At 41.9% G+C, this 18,243-nt stretch overlaps 1 protein-coding gene and 1 long non-coding RNA gene across 3 annotated transcripts in view; one reads left to right on the forward strand and one right to left on the reverse strand.

The window, feature by feature from the left end:
- Nucleotides 1-18,243, forward strand: part of syt7b (synaptotagmin VIIb) — a 108,663-nt gene that overhangs the window by 76,922 nt on the left and 13,498 nt on the right. For both annotated transcript variants that reach the window (XM_053864876.1, XM_053864878.1), the window contains one exon: nt 5,875-5,997. In XM_053864876.1, coding sequence (XP_053720851.1) covers nt 5,875-5,997 — 123 coding nt within the window. The remainder of the gene's footprint in view (nt 1-5,874; nt 5,998-18,243) is intronic.
- LOC128758678 (uncharacterized) lies at nt 2,060-6,517 on the reverse strand. Its single transcript, XR_008414534.1, has 3 exons — nt 6,387-6,517; nt 5,854-5,947; nt 2,060-2,460 (listed from the first exon to the last, which is right to left on the reverse strand). It is a non-coding gene; the product is annotated as an uncharacterized LOC128758678 (long non-coding RNA).

Consider the following 18,243-nt stretch of genomic DNA (forward strand, 5'->3'; position numbering starts at 1 on the left):
TCACTCACAAGTTCGATCTCACATGGTCATCTCTGTTCTGACTCCATGTTTCCCTCTGACTACCTCGCCGACATCAAAAAATACACAGTCAATTGATGACTGAAAGTTGCCCGGTGACGTGGGTGATTATGTGACTGGTTGTCTGTTTTGATGTTGCCTTAGTGGACTGGGGACCTGCCCAGGGTCCTCCAGTTGTGAGGATAGGTGGCAGCTTCACGCAACCAAATGATGGGGGAAAGTGGTAGAGCATGAATGAATGAATGAATGACTTGATGATAAAATATTCTCTTGACTTTGACAGAAGGGAATAACTTAAGAAAAATATGTGAAGGAGGTTACTGGGGTCTCCTAAAAGAAAAAAAGAATTACCGTAAAAAAAAAAAAAAAAACGCTGGGTGTCCAGAAGTTAGTACAACCAAAAAAAGATCCAGTCTGTTAATAACACACAAAAAAAATGTGTGCATTTATTACTGTAGCAGTGCACATGTTCTTCTTTAATTAGATTTAGCCTTGTTTGAGTATTTAAGACCTTCTCTGTTATGCTAAAGCAATAAAAGTAAATTTAAACATTAAAAAGATGCAGTTGTTATCAGAACCATAGTTAGTGTGGTTTTACTATGGGCTTTTTAGAATTTACAGTCTGACACTGTTGAGGTTGAACAGTTTTTTTTTAACCGTGAAATCTGTGATGATGGTTCAGGGGACCAGATCCAAAAGCTTCATTGTTGCCAACAAAGAGAGTAGGTAAAATACATACTTCAATACACAACAAACACAAATCAAAACACAAATGATAACGGAGAACCAAAAGTCACAATGGTTAATGGCTGCGTCACACAGTGGAGCAATGGTCAGCACTGCTGACTCTCAGCGAGAAGGTTCAGAGTTCGTTTACATCTTCTCCCGGCGCCTGCGGGTACTCCGGTTTCCTCCAACAGCCCACAGACATGCTCCCTAGGTTAGTTGGGCACTCCCTTGCCCCTAGGTGTGTGTGCCCTGCGATGGATTGGTGACCTCTCCAGGGTGTATTCCTGCCTGTCGTCCAATGACTTCTGGGATAGACTCCAGCACTGCCCGCAACCCTGAACAGGACTAGGCGCTGGTTAACTGATGGTGTATGTACTGTACTTACTTATGTATGTATGTACAATAGTCAGTGCTTAGGCCACAGTTAGTCCAGTTTCTTCAGGCTCAATCCGAATGTAATGTTATTGTCAACGAACATGGTTGTCCACTTCACCCTCGCTGTGTAAGATTCTGCTAATATGCAGTGTTTCCACTGAGCGTCCTCGGCCGTACCGTAGATGATAGATTGCATATGACATGCTCTAGAAAGCAGGCCAATGTACAGCCCCTCCTCTAATGTAAAAACACAAACATACAAACACGCACATCCCCGCCCCCAGTGTCTGTTTGTAGTTGTCTCCAGGCCAGTTACCTCCCTGACTCTGTGAATCATCGTTTTAATGAGGCCAGGCACCATAGCAGGAAGGTGCCATTGTCCCCCGTGCTCACGAACCCCTCTGGACCAAACACGTCATGCTTTGACCCTGTGACGCCACAAAAAGTGGTCAGTGAGACTCCGGCGGACTCCATGCATCTGCGGTGAGTCAGTGGAGGAGAATCAGCTTCGGTGACCACCAGAGTGGAGGACGACAAGCGGAGTGGCAGCTGAAACGGACTCCCATCGATTAGCTGGTGTGGGTGGTAATGATTTCAGCAGTGCGTGTGTCCTTTTTACAGCCGTCTATACAAATCCATTGGCATCATCGATGAGACTAGAGTTGAAGCCGTTTACAACTCCCCGGTGGGATGAAGTGTGAATATGCTGCTCTTGTTGTCGATATTGTTTCAAGAAATATCCTCCTGTCAAAGGGGGGTGTGCTAAAGAAGATCCTTGATGGGTGGGAAGCGATGTGGAAGAAGCAGAGCAAGGGAAACAGTCAAGGAAGGGAGACAGAGTCAAGGAGGAATTCATGTTTAATTCATAATATGTTTGCCGACATACTCTTCTGCCCGAAGGAGACAATAAATCAGAAGGTAATTAATGCGACATGTTTTTCTTGGAAGTACAATGTTTGTGATTATTCAATGAAGTAATATAACAACGAAAAAAGTGCAGACATGGATGTATAGTTCAACATTTTTTGACAGAAGAATGGAACGATGGGACGTAATGAGGGAAAACAAGTAACAAGTAGCGTCATTCAGGATAACAAAATTCCAGGGTACTGATCATGGTCTTTCATGTTTTAAGGGGCTATTCACACGGCAGACTCTGACCACTCATCAAGTGCTTAAACACACACGGATATCACACTCAGCTGTGACCACGACACTTCCAGTCTAATGAGACTCCTAATTTAGAAGTGCTAACTAAAGATATGGGAGGATGTCTTCAACTGCGCCGGAGTCACTGGGGACACGGAGGTTCACCACACAGAGCCTCCAGTGCCTGGCCTAGTTTACACAGAGACGCAGCTATTGAGTATTAAAATGAAAAGTGAGAGAGTATAAACAGGAAAATCCAGTCACATTTATAGATGCAGGGGATTCAGACTTAGCAGTAGCAGCCAGTTGTTGCACATCTGGGAATGTTGTCAAGACATTTGCAGACATCCCACCATTTGTATTCAATAGAAATATGACTGCAGTTCTTCACTCAAAAAGAGATGAAAAGGGATGTGATTTAAATGTCATAAAAGGACATTTGTGGCTCTTTTGAATGGCCCTGTGGCTTGTTTGCACAGTTCAGTTGCAAAATACTGCTGCATCGTTTCCATTTTAGTTAAAATATTTGTGCCAAATACCTGCAGATGAAGAGAGGATCATCAGTTAGTTAGTTATTAGTATAGATTCACTTACATTTGTCCTCAAGCCATAAAACCACAGGGTTATAACCACCTCATCCACAGAACCTTAGACAACTAGACGGCGCTACCGGGGGGAAAAAAAGCATTTTAAAGGCTCTAGCTTGTAGCCGGTGGCAGTTCATGGCCCGTAATTAACAAGTAGAAGCGTCTCACTCACAACAGGTAGGACTGTTTGTGATTCACCACACACTCACGCCATCAGGGGCACAAACGCTCCAATTCTGATTTTCTGCTTTTGTGCTCCAATCCCCAATGGACTAACCAGAAGTGGTGAGAAAGTGTCCTCAGAGCCTGTATCGGTTGCGAAGCGAAGAGCAATTAAAGCAGCCGTCTCATCTCTAGTCTGTGTTAAATACATCAGCGGTTCCACGGCTGGTGGGTCCTGCCATTGAATAAAGAGTGATCGGACCCAGCAAATGTGACACGGGAGCTGGGTCTGGAAACACTAGCCGATGGAACCAAATGGAGTTGCTGTGAACAGGATAAGTTTGTGGCTGTGGTTAAGGCCATGGTATTGATAAAGTCTTGATCTCCTCGATAAAGACAGAGCTCTGTACAGTAGCATTCATTTTGTTGCCCATTTTACAGTTTAGTCTTGGGCCAATGTACCAATGTTCATCTCAGTTACATTTAGTCATTCACGTCACATCATTTTTGTTAGTCATGTCTGAGTTGCCTAAAAGTCACAATAGTTTAGTTTCAAACGAAAACTCAATGGAATTTAGGCCAGTTTTAGTCTAAACATTCCAGTCATTCTTTTCATTACAGAGATGCTTATTTACTTATGTTCCACAGCAGAAATATCGACTACAAATCTGAAATAAATGAATTGAATAAACTGAACTGAATCCTCAATGCAATTTTAATGCTGTTCGTATCTCGATGCCCCGTCTCTTTAAATAAAGCAGAAATGGAAAGCAGCCAATCAAGAAGCAAAGCCAAGTCTTGACTTTCATTGAATTGGTGACAATAAAAAGCTAGTTTTTAATGAAGAGAAGTAAATCTCTCTTCAGTCTGCTACCGTCTTCACCTGGTCCGTCTCTTCATTCGTCCAGCTGGATGAATGACTTGAGTTCCGCGAGAAATAAACATTAGTTACTATGATTTTTGTGTCGGGATTTTTCCGTTAAAAACACGCCAAAAACCACCATCATCAAGCCCATGCCAATGATATTTCCACTTTGTTTTAATACGTTTGGTCAAATGAGTTGATCTTTAAAAAGAGATCATTATTCTGAAGGCATGGCGGCTGGGTTTTAAGCTGACATGTTGGCGAAACCCTGATATGGCAGACCTACTGTCCCGCAGTGATCCTCCTGCATGCAGTTCAGTTTGAAGCCACTGGGGGCAGCAAGAGGACACATAGTTGGAGGATACTTCTGTCGTCATAAATGTGCTGTACGTTGTTTTGTGTTGCACACGAACACGAAGAGGGTGGATTTTAAGCCTCAGAGGTGAGGTTTGAATTCCTCCAACTGCTATGATGAGCTTCTCTTCTGTTGGTCTCTCTCTCTGCATAAGACTCACATTGGGTCACACTCCACCAGTCAGATTGTTCAACTTCAGCATTTGATGCAACAGTTTGTCACACATAATCACGCTTCGATATTGGCTCCTCGTGTAGATCGGTCACTTTTGTCGCTGAAATCATCTTTGTTGTGAACGTACTTTAAGAGTACGAGTGGAAGATGAAGTGCTGACGTTAGTCGACCGTGTCATCACCGCTCACAGCATCGCTCTCTGTCGCCACATGTCCTGCTCCTTTCACCCAGCCATCTCCACTTAGCACCCAGGACCGTTCTCCTGCTCACGCTGTCTTTGATGCTGCAGCTGTAATCAACTAGATCCCATATACAGTCCTCTGAACCAAGGTCCTGGACACTTTGATATTGCTCGGCGGACGTCCACGTTGGGAGAGGAGTTAGGTGGAAATGTGGCTTCTGAATCCAGGCAATGCATGAGCAGAGGGGAAAAATGATTTTTAGGAATGTGACGTTTTTACCTCTGGCAAGGAGGTAAGGAGATCCTCATTACCCGTGATGGGTGATGAGGGTCTCCTTACCTCCTGTAAGAGTGAAATGGGTTTCAATGAAAATGCTGTGATGGGACAAGGAAGGGATGACTACATTTCCCTGGGCCTCTATGACTATTGAGAAGACGTGTTAGTTTGTCAATAGGAAGGTGCTGTGTCAGACTTCTGTCATACTTCCATAACTTCAGAAATGAAATTAATTGAAAGTGTGTTGAACTTAAATTTACAAAGCTTCATCTTGATGAGTGGAATCCGTAAATGCAGTTGTGAGGTTCATTGGGATAAATAATGAGATAAATAGAAGATTTTCATTTAATAAAAGACGAGTCTAATAGCCGTTGATGACTCACACGATACAGTGTTTCCGCTTGGTTTTTTGTTTGGCATGGACCTAATGATCGGTCGTGGTTGACTATGGTTATTGTTGTAATAGTTTAGAGACTGTTCGTAAATCTGTAAAATAAAATAAGCATTAATTCATTAAATATATGTTAAACTGACTAATAGTGTATTATATTCAACAACTTCAGCCTGCAGTTTGAGGATGTCCAAATGATGGCACCCAAGTAAATGAACACCTGCACTTACCAAAGAAATGCAAATGTTTTGGCCTGACTTCATTTATACACCATCTGCAATTATTGTACTACAAGTTCTGTGAATGAAGTCTGTTGTTTCCATGCAGTAGGTTCCGTGATATATCCAGTTTAAATGTTATGATCTTGTTGATAGCAGCATTTTCAACATAAATATTCTCTCGATATAGACTCAGGTTCCACACTTCATACTTACTCTGCTAGCTTAGTTAAGGTGCCTTGTGCCGCGGCCTTGCCTGACCAGTGGAGAAATTTCACAATGATGCATCAAATTTAAGAAGAAAAACAACAGCATAAAGTGTAGAATTGTATATGTTTTTCCCCTCTCGTATACTGAATGAATGAGTTTTACCTTCTGTTTTGTGATTGCCAGTGAGGGGAAGATGGTGGTTCTGTCTCTCGCGATTGGACTGGCTGAGCAGGATGACTTCGCCAACCTCCCAGACCTACAAGAAGCGCCAGCAAACAAAGAAAATGAAACCACGCCAGAGAAAAGGTAAAGTGAAATTGATTGAAAGTGATTCCATGCGGTCCTTTGTCTACTTTGCTCTGTGGCTGGCCACAGTCGTGTGCAACTCCAGCAAATGACCTGGACTTGAAGCACTTATGCGTGTTCCCTGTGTTCATGAAATGATCTTTATGCTTTGTTTTATGATCGATCGTCTGACATCTCTGGGGTTTGTCTATCTTCACTTGTATGAGGAAAAATACTGGTGGAAGCATGATATATCTATACCTCAGTCTCGACCTTACAACCACTAAAGTAAGTAAAATATGCTGTCATCCTCGCAATTGTGGGAAACATTCAGACCAGCTTGACCTGATGTTTGAGAGCACAGGCTGTCCTGTTATCACTCGAGAGAGTTTGAAGGATAAAGTGCTTACGTGCGACACAAATGGGCTTTGTGGAAGCTTTGGCAAAGTTCTGCATAACCTTGCTGAAAATGTGGCCTTGAATTTCAGCATGTTTTCCTGTCTTACTTGTGTTAAAATCTGCTGCTGGAAATATTGGTCCGGCAAAGCAGCGTCTCTCTCTGCGCTAATGTTGTGAGCACTGATCAAATGTCCATGTTACCTCACTTACCTCTCTGCCTTTCATCGTGCGGATGACAACAAATAGCCCGACTTTAATCTAAACCAGCCTCGGCCTTCCATGTGGGTCGTCAGGGCCGAGTCGTCTGGTGTCCTTCTACGAGTAATCCCAGTCCTCCATTGTCATCATCTTCATCATCCATGCCTCTTTCATCTTGTCTGTGCAGTTACCTTGTGAATGTTCTAAAAACATCTGCGTCTTTTTTGTTTTTTTTTAAAGCATGCAGACTTAAAAGACAAGGATGATGATGATACCTGAAGACAGGATGCTGTCTGACAGTGAAGAAGAGAGTGAGGGAGACCTTTACTCTCAAGCTTGTGGAGAAACAGTTAAAAATAGACACTTCCCAAGGGATTATGGTTGGTCTTAATTAATGATTCATTAGATGAGTTAATTACAGTGGACAAAATAGACCAAATATAACCACCAGTTTTTGTACTTGGTCATCAATAACTACATTGTGGACTAAATGTGGATTCAAGAGCCACATTATTTCACAAGGATTTACTCAACAATTATCATGAAAATACCGTTATTACCAGACTATAAGCCACTGCCGTTTTCGCTGTCTGAGCCCTGCAGCTTATACAATATACACGGCTAATATATGGATTTTTATGGGCTGAAATCTGATTAAATCAGATGAAATCCGAGACTTTTTATTTACGCTTAAAGCACTCAATATGCGCCGTTTTCGCCCATCAACAGAGTCGATCTCCTGGAGGTCCGGAATCTAGAAGCAGCGACTGAGACTGGCAGTGGTGTCGGAACTTCGGGCACGCGCATTTTTAGGGCTTTAATGTGAATAAGAGATGTGAGACGCTGTCTCTGTCAAAGTGCGTTCGGTGCGGCTTATGTATGAACAAGATCCATTTTCCTTCTTAAATTTAGTGGGTGCAGCTGATGTTCCGGTGCTCTCTATAGTCCGCGCTCTATACATTTATTTTTGTTCCACTTCCTGTCTTGTAAGGCATTTCAAATTTGAGACATCATTCACCAATGCCTATCAAACGCACTCCCACTCCTCACATTTCAAGTCCCATAATGCGTCGCAGCAGGTGGAGCTTATTATAGTTACCATTTTAAGAATCAATGCTTTAAAGTATCAAGTATCTATTGCATATTCGACAGGAGTTTCAGAGAGCTCAGTCACTGTTTGCTTTGATTGACCAACTAGTTTAAGCTTCAGAGCTCTTTTGTAAACATTATTTGCAGTGTTATACTCACTTAATGGTGCATAAATAATGAACTTGGTGATGAAACACGACTAAATGTATTACTTCTATGCTCTAAATTATGAAGCATTTTCATCCGTAATGGATAGTTTTCATTTATGTATTTATTTATTGCAAGATTAATCATTAAAAAATCCAACTTGTGTTATTCGGAATTTTTTTTCGTGCTCATTTACCATTCTATTAGAAAATAAACATGGCCCGTAATTTGAATACTAAAATAAAAATACAGCTTTCACAAGCTGTTCATACGTTAACAGTAAAAAATGGAGCGATGACTAATCATCATTTGAAAAGAACAACGTATCAATAAAGACACCTGGATTGCTGTTGTTTTGTCTGTTGCGTTAGTAATTGGTGAAGCTGCTAGAATGTTGACTGGTTCTGACTCGTGTTGTGCAATTGACTCACACTATAAAGGTCCTGGGTGCTGCTGTCGCCAGGGGCCATGGTGGGTGGAATGTGCTGGTGCTGGCTGGACGGCTCTTTCACTCCTCCAATTTCCTCCTATAGTCCATACAATGATTTCAGGATGCTCAGCTTTTTATTACCAATTTCACCACATTTTATGTGTCTCCTGCATTGTTGTGATGCTGAAATGTCCACTGGTGCACGAGTTGCTCTGTAGGCTTTTTCATGGTCCGTTGTCTGAATAAACCCCGTAGTCATGATACTCCTATGACCATGTTTGACTGTGGGGTTGGTGTTTTTTTGGGATGATGAAGCTGCATGCTGTAAAAAATAGAGCCAGAAGTCCACCTTCTTTGTATCTAGCACAATAATCATTTTTGAACAAAGAGAACTCGAACATTCATGTTTGAAGTGTGATGCAGTTTAAAGGGTTAGTTTAGTTCCAGTTAGTTTTGAAATTTCACTGAGCATCTCTTCTGTGAAACACCAGCGGCCTCTGAAGCCCATTCGCATGTTAGGATGTTGATAAGAATTGGTTGCATCCATGACTGCGGTTCCATACAGAGCGTAGCCCGACTACAGAAATGGCTCGATTAAGCCACAAAGTCCGATTACGTTACGTCCTCCCGGCTAATCTGCAGTGCAAATACAATGGTGCTATGGCACGCTATGAGGCGCACGCTATGAGGCGCCATGAGCTCTTCAGTCCTTCCAGTTCCTATGACCGTAGAGGAAGGGCGATCGAAGCTGACAGGCAGCAAGGAGCCCTGTCAGACTGTTATATTCAACTCAGTAGACAGTGATCGTGCTGACTGACTAACTAGTTTAACTTGTGAATCAGCGCGTCGGAGCGATGGTTCAACGGCGTCACTGTTCATGGAGCTGTCTTCATCGTCAACGTTATCTCTGGCAAGCTTTGGGAATAAACTCTCAAGTTTCTGAATAAAATTAAATATTCTGGAGGTTGTGTTGTCTATGTTTTCAAGAATGATAGATGTTGCGTAACAAAAGCACAGAGCTTTACATCACCGGTGCGAGCCCCGACTCGCTTAGCAAACATGCTAACGGTTGCTAATGTGGGGGTAATGTCGTCTCCTTAAACCAACACATCAGGTCGTCTTATGAGAACTAACAATGACAACGACCGGTGTGACGGAAGTTGAAGACAAATCTGCTGGTGAGCGTCATCACGAGTTACGAAACACAGCTGGTATCAGGTTTGTCATGTGTTCACCGCAGACATTGGCTAAGATGAAGGAACACACACGCGACTTCTCGATTGTAAAGAAGGTTATCAGACAGAGCGTGATTAGTCTAGGAGTTTGTTTACTTCCGCCGCGTAGCTGAAGCTCGCGCAGCTGCACATCACCCAGTCTGGTCATAGTCAAGCTACTCCGCTACATGTTAGCTTAGTCCAGGTATGAAGCACATTATCCAGGCTGTGTAGTCCGATTATTTCTCTCCAGTAGTCGGACCAAACTGTTGACATGCATTTTAAAAGTCTGAACTTAGCCAGACTAATGCAATAATTCAGTTTTGTGGACCATCATGCTCAATGTCTGTTGCTTATGGTTCAAACCCTTATGACTTGCCAATGAAATTTAAAGAAGCTAATAACATGGAAAAGACATAAGACATAGCTTGTGTTGGACAGCCTTAATATGGCAATACTGAACCAAAAGAAAGTTATTATGCTGTGTCATTATATTAAAAAAGGCTAGAGCTATAATCAAATCGTATATATATTTCATTTTGTATACATTCCTTTTTACTCTAAATACGTATACAAATACAAACTATAGACAACCTCTTTCTTTTAAATGTATTTTCCGTGGAGGAGTACACAGTCTGGTGTCGGCTGAAGTAAAAAAAATCTGTAGTTGACTCACTGAAATGACATCCAAAATTCTGCCGCCAAACTGCGTGATTACGCTGCTGTGGAAGGATGCGTTCAGAGGCAGAAAACCAGTTTCCGTGAGTAGCCTTGTGTTTCACTTGTCAGCCGCTCACAGCAGTGGACTGGACGAAGCCCTGCAGCCGAATGGACATAATCACCCACCTGCAGACTGTCACGACTCAACTTTTGAACTCATTCCTGTTAATATCATCACCGAAAAACTGTTGCAGCGAAACTGACCACATGCAGACAGATGAGCGAAACAAATCGACTCATCGCTCGGTCGGCACGACCTCTGCTCTGGCCTCTTTATTTGTAATGGCTGTACGATGAACAACACCATCTGAAATGAGGCATGATGGAACGTGTTGTGTCGGGGAGCTGTTCCGTGTGTTATACATTTACATTTACCATTAATGTTGAAGAGGGCGCAACGAACAATATATTAGTGTTGGAGGGCTTTGAACCTCACATAATTTTCATCATCTGATCAATTAGTTGCATTAATGAGAAACAGTAACCAGTGTTTTTCAACCTTAAACTTGAGTCGCGGCACATTTCACACGTTCATTGAAAAAATCCTGAGTCACACCAGCAAAGGCAGCTCGGCCAAAATTGTGCTTAGTTGCTGTAAAAATCCCTTTCAATTTGTGAAAAATCACAGCTACTGACGCTCTGCTATTTTGGCATGTTAAATGCAGAAACAAATAAATATTAAAGTAAATATTTTTGTAAGAAATGTTCCAGAAAGTGGTGGCAATGTGGCAAAAATATATCATGATTTATTTTAAAGTTCCTTTTTATGACAATCTGTTTTGCATGATTTTATTCTAGTTTGAAGAGAGATAGATAAATCTTTAACATTCCCTTCACATTTTGGAGCGCATTTATTTTGTTTCGCATCTAGTTTTTAGCCAACGTTTAAAGAATGGAGTAAACTTTGTTGGTCTACGAGTGACAATAAAGTGAGACGTCAAGTTAGCTGTTAGCCCTGTCTGCTCTACGGTGCAGACAGTCTTTGGCATTGTGGGTCTGACAAGGATCACTCCATCGTTCTGTCATGAAGGTGTGTAGTCAAGTTAGAGACGCATCAGGATTAAAAACAACTCCAAGTTGTGTATTGACTGAACCGATTGAAGGATCAACATATCAGTGTAGATGTAAAGTGTAGACAGAATGTGACTGAATCCCTGTGATCTCCTCACGTTGGTCGATAGTCTAATCTTCTAATAGTTCATGATTCAATGCCATCATATGGCCCACCTCTATCTCTAGAGCAAGCCGCAGGCCGTTGACCAATGAGCCCAGATTTTACAGTGATGTACACAGTGATTAAGACCTGCCCTCCCCGGCACTTTTTATTGCCATTTGAGAGATGGCGGATGTCGTTTTGTCACATTTGTCGCAGAACGACCACTTGGATGCAGGTAATAAGACCTAGGAAGTGTCACTGAATCATGTTCGGTGTCTTATTCAATATAAATTTGATTCTGGTTCTGGCATTTGGAACTGTGTCACTGTATAATAAACCTACAGTATTGATGAAAAGACTTCATTCCTTGCATTTTAAGCCTTCAATGAAACATTTGAGAGACCCAACCTAGACTAAATGAATGTCCGTTTGCTCCTCCAGAACACCTAAACTTTCTTGCCTTTGATGTTGACTCTCCACGTTTGTATTGTCACTCTCCAAATTTTCAGCTGCTGGATTCCATAAAGACACTTGATGTGCACTTACCGAGACAGACCCCCAATTCCCGGGTCTCGCACTCCTGATTCAAACAGATAAAAACAGAAGTAGTCCTAGCAGAGTTATGTGTTTTTGTTTTCTGTGCTGCATTTTAAAGCCTCTTTGCACTCATGTGCCTTCTGAGTGAATGCGAGGGGCCTGTAGCTCACAACCATCACAATAGCAGCCGCCTATCTGCTTCACAACGTGCTGGGTTCTGCAGCTCCAGTGTGTTTGTCTCAGGGGAGAATAAAGACCAAAGCTGCAATAGCGAACACATGTGCTGATACTTGTTGTTTGTTCATTCGGAGACATACTCTGGAACAAATGTTTATGTTGTCTTTGTGTGCTTACTCAGTGGCGTTGGGGTTTGGATTAGTTCTGTGCACACCAACGATAGCACTGTCCTGACCCAGCCAGATTTTTTTGGGGTGGACACGCAGCAGAGGCTTTTCACCAGGCAAGTAGGAACAAAGTAATATGTCAAACTCTTTTTAAAATGAGATGCTTTCTGTCATCGGTGTATTTGGAGTCGTCTTGAAGATGTGAGAATCGTCTTCCGGCTGAGCCGCCAAGTCGTCCAGCATTTGCCATTGCTTTTGGTGGTGGGTCTGTCTGAGCCAGCCACTGCTGTGAGTCAACCACTTTAATGACTCCCCAGGCCAGGCATCGGTCCTCACAAACGCAATGGTCGGCCAGGGAAGGAAAATTGAAAAGAAAAAGGCATGTAGGTCATCACAAGCGAGGCTCCCCAGAACAACTTGGGAGCTCATTCAACACTCCCCCCATTGTGACTTCAGGAGAATATTCCTGGGTGAGCAGCAATAGGAAAGCATGAGAGACCGTCTGCCACAAGGCGAAGGTATTTTTCAGTATAATTGTCATCGACAACCGCTGCACACAGGTTCCTGCCTGCTGCTTGGTTGTGATGGAACAATGTCTCCAACAAAACGCACTTATTAATTCATGGTAGATGCCAATACAATTCCATTTAATTGCATTGCAGTTTGCTCTTTTCAAAAGGTAACACTGTCGCAGAGTCTTAGATAATTGAACAATTGTTTCCCTCAACCCGGTGAAGAAAAAGCTGCTTTCAGTCGTATATGGCAAGACTCACATCCACAACCAAAGAAGACCTAGGTCTCTCCCTGACAGAGGACACGTGGACCAAAATTCTTCCGGTGATAAACTCAACCTCTGGCTGCGCACGGCACTGTCTGACTCGATTTAAAGTTGTACACATCCCTATGTCTCAAATATATCCAAACATCAGTCCCAGTGTAGAGTAGTGGAGGCTTCTCTCATACACATATTTTGGTCCTGTCCAAGGCAGCATCATCCCAACATCCTATTGGAACCCAACCTGCTCACTGCTTTATTCAAAGTGATTACAAAAAGTGCTGAATTGTTCTGGGAGCGTCATCGAGCTCTAGGCTTTGCCTCTTTTAGTCTGACTCAGGTGACCAGATACCTTTCCTCCTGCTCATGATCAGAGGTCGCGGGAGGTCCAGAGCTGGGTAAAATTGGAAAAATTTAGATTTTCATTCCAACAGCGGTGGAATGTGGGGTACATTCCTCAATGTTTTAGTACATGTTAGACATAAACATGGCTGGCTATGGTTTCCTATTATCTATTCCAAATGGAGAGCACCTGTGTGAGTAAGTGTGACTTACCTATATGTTCATGGCAATGATGGTGAGATTGCTTTATTATATGTCAATTTTTTGTCCATTCTTTTGCATTTAATTTGTCCTTTTTTATTTTACTTGTGTATAATATGTATAAGCGGTTGTTGATACAAACACTCTCTATTCATTGCAAGCATTACTGCTTTTTGTTATAGTGAAAAGAATTCTTCAATAAAAAAAGATGTGTATTCAAAAAATGGTTGGATTGCACCAACATTCTGTACTTCAATGCCACAGCCCAGTCAGCAGCGGAGCTTTTCTCTGGGTATTCCAGATGAACGACAGTCAGTTGTTGATAATGCATCGGGGAACTCACACACAGAGAGAAGATTCTTTATGTCACACTAACATGTAAACAGACTTGTACTTTTAGCTGAAGTGACTTTGTTTTTCGTTTATTTCTCAGGAAGATACAAATCCAAGGGCAGCTGTTTTGTCACTATTCCAAGTGTCTGTGACGCTCCATTCATCCATTAATAGGTATTGATGTTGATCAGTCCCCGGATGACTCCTGGTACTATTTCAGGTAGCAGTCGAGGTAATTGTGAATCACAGTTGGAATGGACAAGGCGAAGATTTAATCCTTCACCTATGACTCTATTAGCTGCATTAACTAGTGTCGAGTGGTTGTTGACTAAGTCATTTGTCCCTCTCAGCTGTGAGTGCTGGCCTCAGCACCTGGGCTTCATCCATCACCGGACATGGAAACTGTATTGGGCTCTCCAGGGCCACAGTGTGAACAGCAGCACCCATATAGAGTGTGTTTATGGAGAGCCACTTCCCATCACAGACCTGCTTGCAACCCTCATCCTTCATGTTCGTGCTCTGCACCTCCCATGCCTCCCCTTGCTTTCTCATCAATTTCCCCACAACCCCCTGCGCTCCTCATTTGTGTTCCCCAATATGATTTTGTCACTCCGCTCCACCTCTTCCATTGTTTTTTTTTAGATTTTTCCTGGCTGTCGCGACAAGCTGCCGTTTTCAAGCAGAGATTTTTTACTCTGCCTTCCTAGCCCACCCTCTCTTGGGGGTGTCGACTAGCGTGTTGATGGGATGATGTCACAGAAGCGCTCCTGTCTGTCAGCCTGGTTAGACACTGATAAATTTATTTCTTCGCTGAATGTCAGAAAAAGGAATGAGATTTCCCAGTGGACAGTTTCCATTCGCCAGTATGGTGCTGAAGGAGAGCTCAGGCTTTCGACATTTATCGGCAAAAAGGGTTCGACCCGCGTGTGTAGAAGATGATATGATTTATAAGCGTAAAAATATGAAATACAGCGACTTTATACCTTTATAAACAGTCAACAACAACAGCCTGCTTCATCCAATTACACACACCGTGACATGCTTAAGTCACTTGAAGATTGAGGGCATGAGGTCAAAAGTCAGGGTTTCCAGTTTCATTACACCAAATTAAAGTGGACACTGTCCAGGGATTTGCCTTCGACCCTGGTGAGATTGCATGTGTGCGTTCTTTTGTCTTACTCTGTTGTCATGAGGTCTGAAGTCTGTATCCTCCTGCTCATGCTTCCTCTACAAAGATGTTCTGAATCTGTCACGAGCTTACATGAGGACCTGGTTACTCGTGACTTTGACAACATTTTTGGACTGACATTTATGAGTCCATGCTCTGGCGCTTCCCTGGCTTTGAGTTCTCTGACTTATGAGTACAATCTGAAGTGTGTTTCAAGTCTGTACGAGGTCATTTGTGGTTGTATTTCCCGGCGCTGTTTTCTCGCAGTTTCAAAGCTGCCTCTGTATAACTTCCTTGGGTGTCACTGACCTCATTTGCAGACTGCTGTTGCCATGGTTACACCCGCCCTGTGTAAAATTGACAACAGTAGCAAGTACAACCTTAAGTGAAAGCAGTCGTCATAGCAACAACAACAACAACATCTCAAGAATTTGTTACATATGAGGTTTTCATGCTGGAGAAGTTACTTCATGACAAATGGACGAGAAATTCAAGTAGTATATTTTCGGATTATAAGTCACAGCTTTATTGAAGTTTCAGTGGTCCTGATACTCAGGTACAATTTGTACATATAGAGATAGATAGATCATTTTGCATGTTGGCTTGATCAAGGACTAAGGATTATTTATTGTTCATGATGCGCCCTGGTAATCTTGATTCAGACCCTATAAACTCGTTGTCCATGACACAAATCTCGCCCATGTGATCCCATGTGTTTTAGCCTCGCAACAAGGAAACCACCACACAAATCAAATGAACAAGGTCATGACATTTTTGGTGTCTTTAAATGGAAAACACTGAGTAAACACCCTGGCCACCTGAAGGTACCAGGGACCACCTAAGAACAGCAACAGATGAGTGATATTTATTTACTTCTCATTGTTATAAGCTCGTATTGCTGCTGTGATCAGTAAATGTCACCCCTTTGCTTGCTTGTGTCTCAGTCTACTTGTATCTTGGCTACGTTCTGTTCCACCTCACATCAGGAGCAATGAACACAAATGACTTTGCGGTAGGGATGCGCCGATCCACTTTTTTTGACTTCCGAGCCTAGCCCTATACCTGAATTTGGATATCTGCCGATACCGATATTCCTTTGATCCGATACCAGTGCTCAGTTTGCTATATTTTTTTATTGTGGTGGGTGTATTAATTACAAAAGGCAACTAGATGTGAGTGTAAGACTACTGAAGGAAGCAACACATCCTCATGCCCATGGCATATATTGCATATATCGCATACATTGACGTTTTGAAAGTGGACTCATGCTTCCTGCACTGACAAAAAAATGCAGCCTTCAGCGTTGCATGTTGCCGCCTGGAACGCTCCGAACGTCCATTGAAACACCGATGCGTCACATTCAACGCCATTTTCGTCGGACTGAAAAAAAACTTCTGAGGTTTATGGACAACATTCATTATCTTACAGTAAACAACAGTTTATAAAGAGAGCAATAGATGTGAAGGAGCAACAGTATTGCTCTGTCGGTTCACTGACTGAAAATTGAAATTCTTATACAAATATTTTCAAGACATTAAAAGAGCTTTAATTTAAACAAGGTGATGTACAAACTTCAATATAGCCACCATCGTGAAAATAATAAACAAAATAAATAAATAAACACAATATGGTGTTGTTTAAATGTATGTATAGGTCCAGCATTTGATTCAGTAATATACCAAATTCTTTCAAATTGAAAAATGTGGCAAATAGTCTTATACCATTAAATTGAGATGAATTACACATAATTAACATATTATATATATATATATATATATATATATATATATATATATATATATATATATATATATATATATATATATATATATATATATATATATATATATATATATGCAGTTAAACTGCGGAGCGTTCCCAAGTGGAATAACTTTGGGATAATGGCCGGTGTCAAGTTGGCAATTATTACTGAATGAGGTCTAGTTATGAAGGTCCAGAGTTGTTCCAGCTTTACTAACATGATTCACCAAAGAGCTTTTCAGGCAGTTAATGGGCCTGTAGTTCAGCGAGAGGGAGCACAGGGGCATTTATGTGATAACTATGTGCAAACAAATCTTTGGACGCAATAGGATTATAACAGCAGCTGGACCGCTTAAGGTTGCGTGCTGATCAGCTCATGTTTTGTTGGAGGAGTCATGACAGATGTAAGCTTGGAGACAGAGGGGAGGCACATCCATAACGCTGAGGACCGTCACCTGTGCAGGAAGCTGGACAGACTTATGATCCACAGCCGTCAGGGTCATTCAACTGATTACATACTGTATATATGCTTGTGCATGTTTCCGGTTACCGTCAGATAAAGCTGCGGGCCGTCAGCAGGTTTTATGTGGTGAAATCCCAGGATGGAGGTTGGAGATGGATGTGGTCTTTGTCCCGTGCTGGAGGCTGATTTAGTGTCAGGCTGTCATCCAACTCAACACTTACAAGAGGGCGTTTATGGACTCCTTTGGTTAAGGTCCTGGTTGACAGTCATACATCACAGGCTTTATGGCCAGTTGACAAATGTCTCCTCTGAGTGAATGTATTTCTTTCTAAATTATTTGTTTGTGCGAGTGTCATAAGTCTTATTTGGACTGGCAGATCATTTCTGTTCATTACGACCAGGCGGATAGCATGTTCCTGAACTGACTCCAGACACAGATGCCTGACTGGATCCCAACATCCATTCGAATCTGGTCTTATGACAACACACTGAGACCTGTTAAGTCCCTTGGTAGAGTTTACATCATTTTCACCTCACAGACTTCATAATGAGATTTCTGGTTCTGACTTGTAGCAAGTGTTGTTTTTGGCAGCCATTTCAGTTTTAGCCTCAGTTCTACTCTTTTGGACGAAAATAGTTATTAGTTTTAGTCACATTTGAGTCAAGTCTAAGGCGATGAAAACTAGACATGGAGTAATGTTTATAATAATAGTCATGAGAAATAAAATAAGGCATACAACTACTGTATATACACATATACATTGTATAATAAATAATGTAGGTACATCAACTTTATTAAGATATAAATATCTTTCAAATCTAAACATGTGCACCTGAACAATATTTATATTACACACACCTGCATTTATGACGCATCACATCATAAATCACATCTTTCAGCACATCATTATTGATCATTTGCTTACTAACCACATGATGGCGCAGAACATATTCAACACTGACCAAAATCATAATGTTTTAGTTTGTTTT

This window comes from Synchiropus splendidus, chromosome 5 (genome assembly GCF_027744825.2).
Source record: "Synchiropus splendidus isolate RoL2022-P1 chromosome 5, RoL_Sspl_1.0, whole genome shotgun sequence".
In the NCBI taxonomy this organism is placed as follows: Eukaryota; Metazoa; Chordata; class Actinopteri; order Syngnathiformes; family Callionymidae; genus Synchiropus; species Synchiropus splendidus.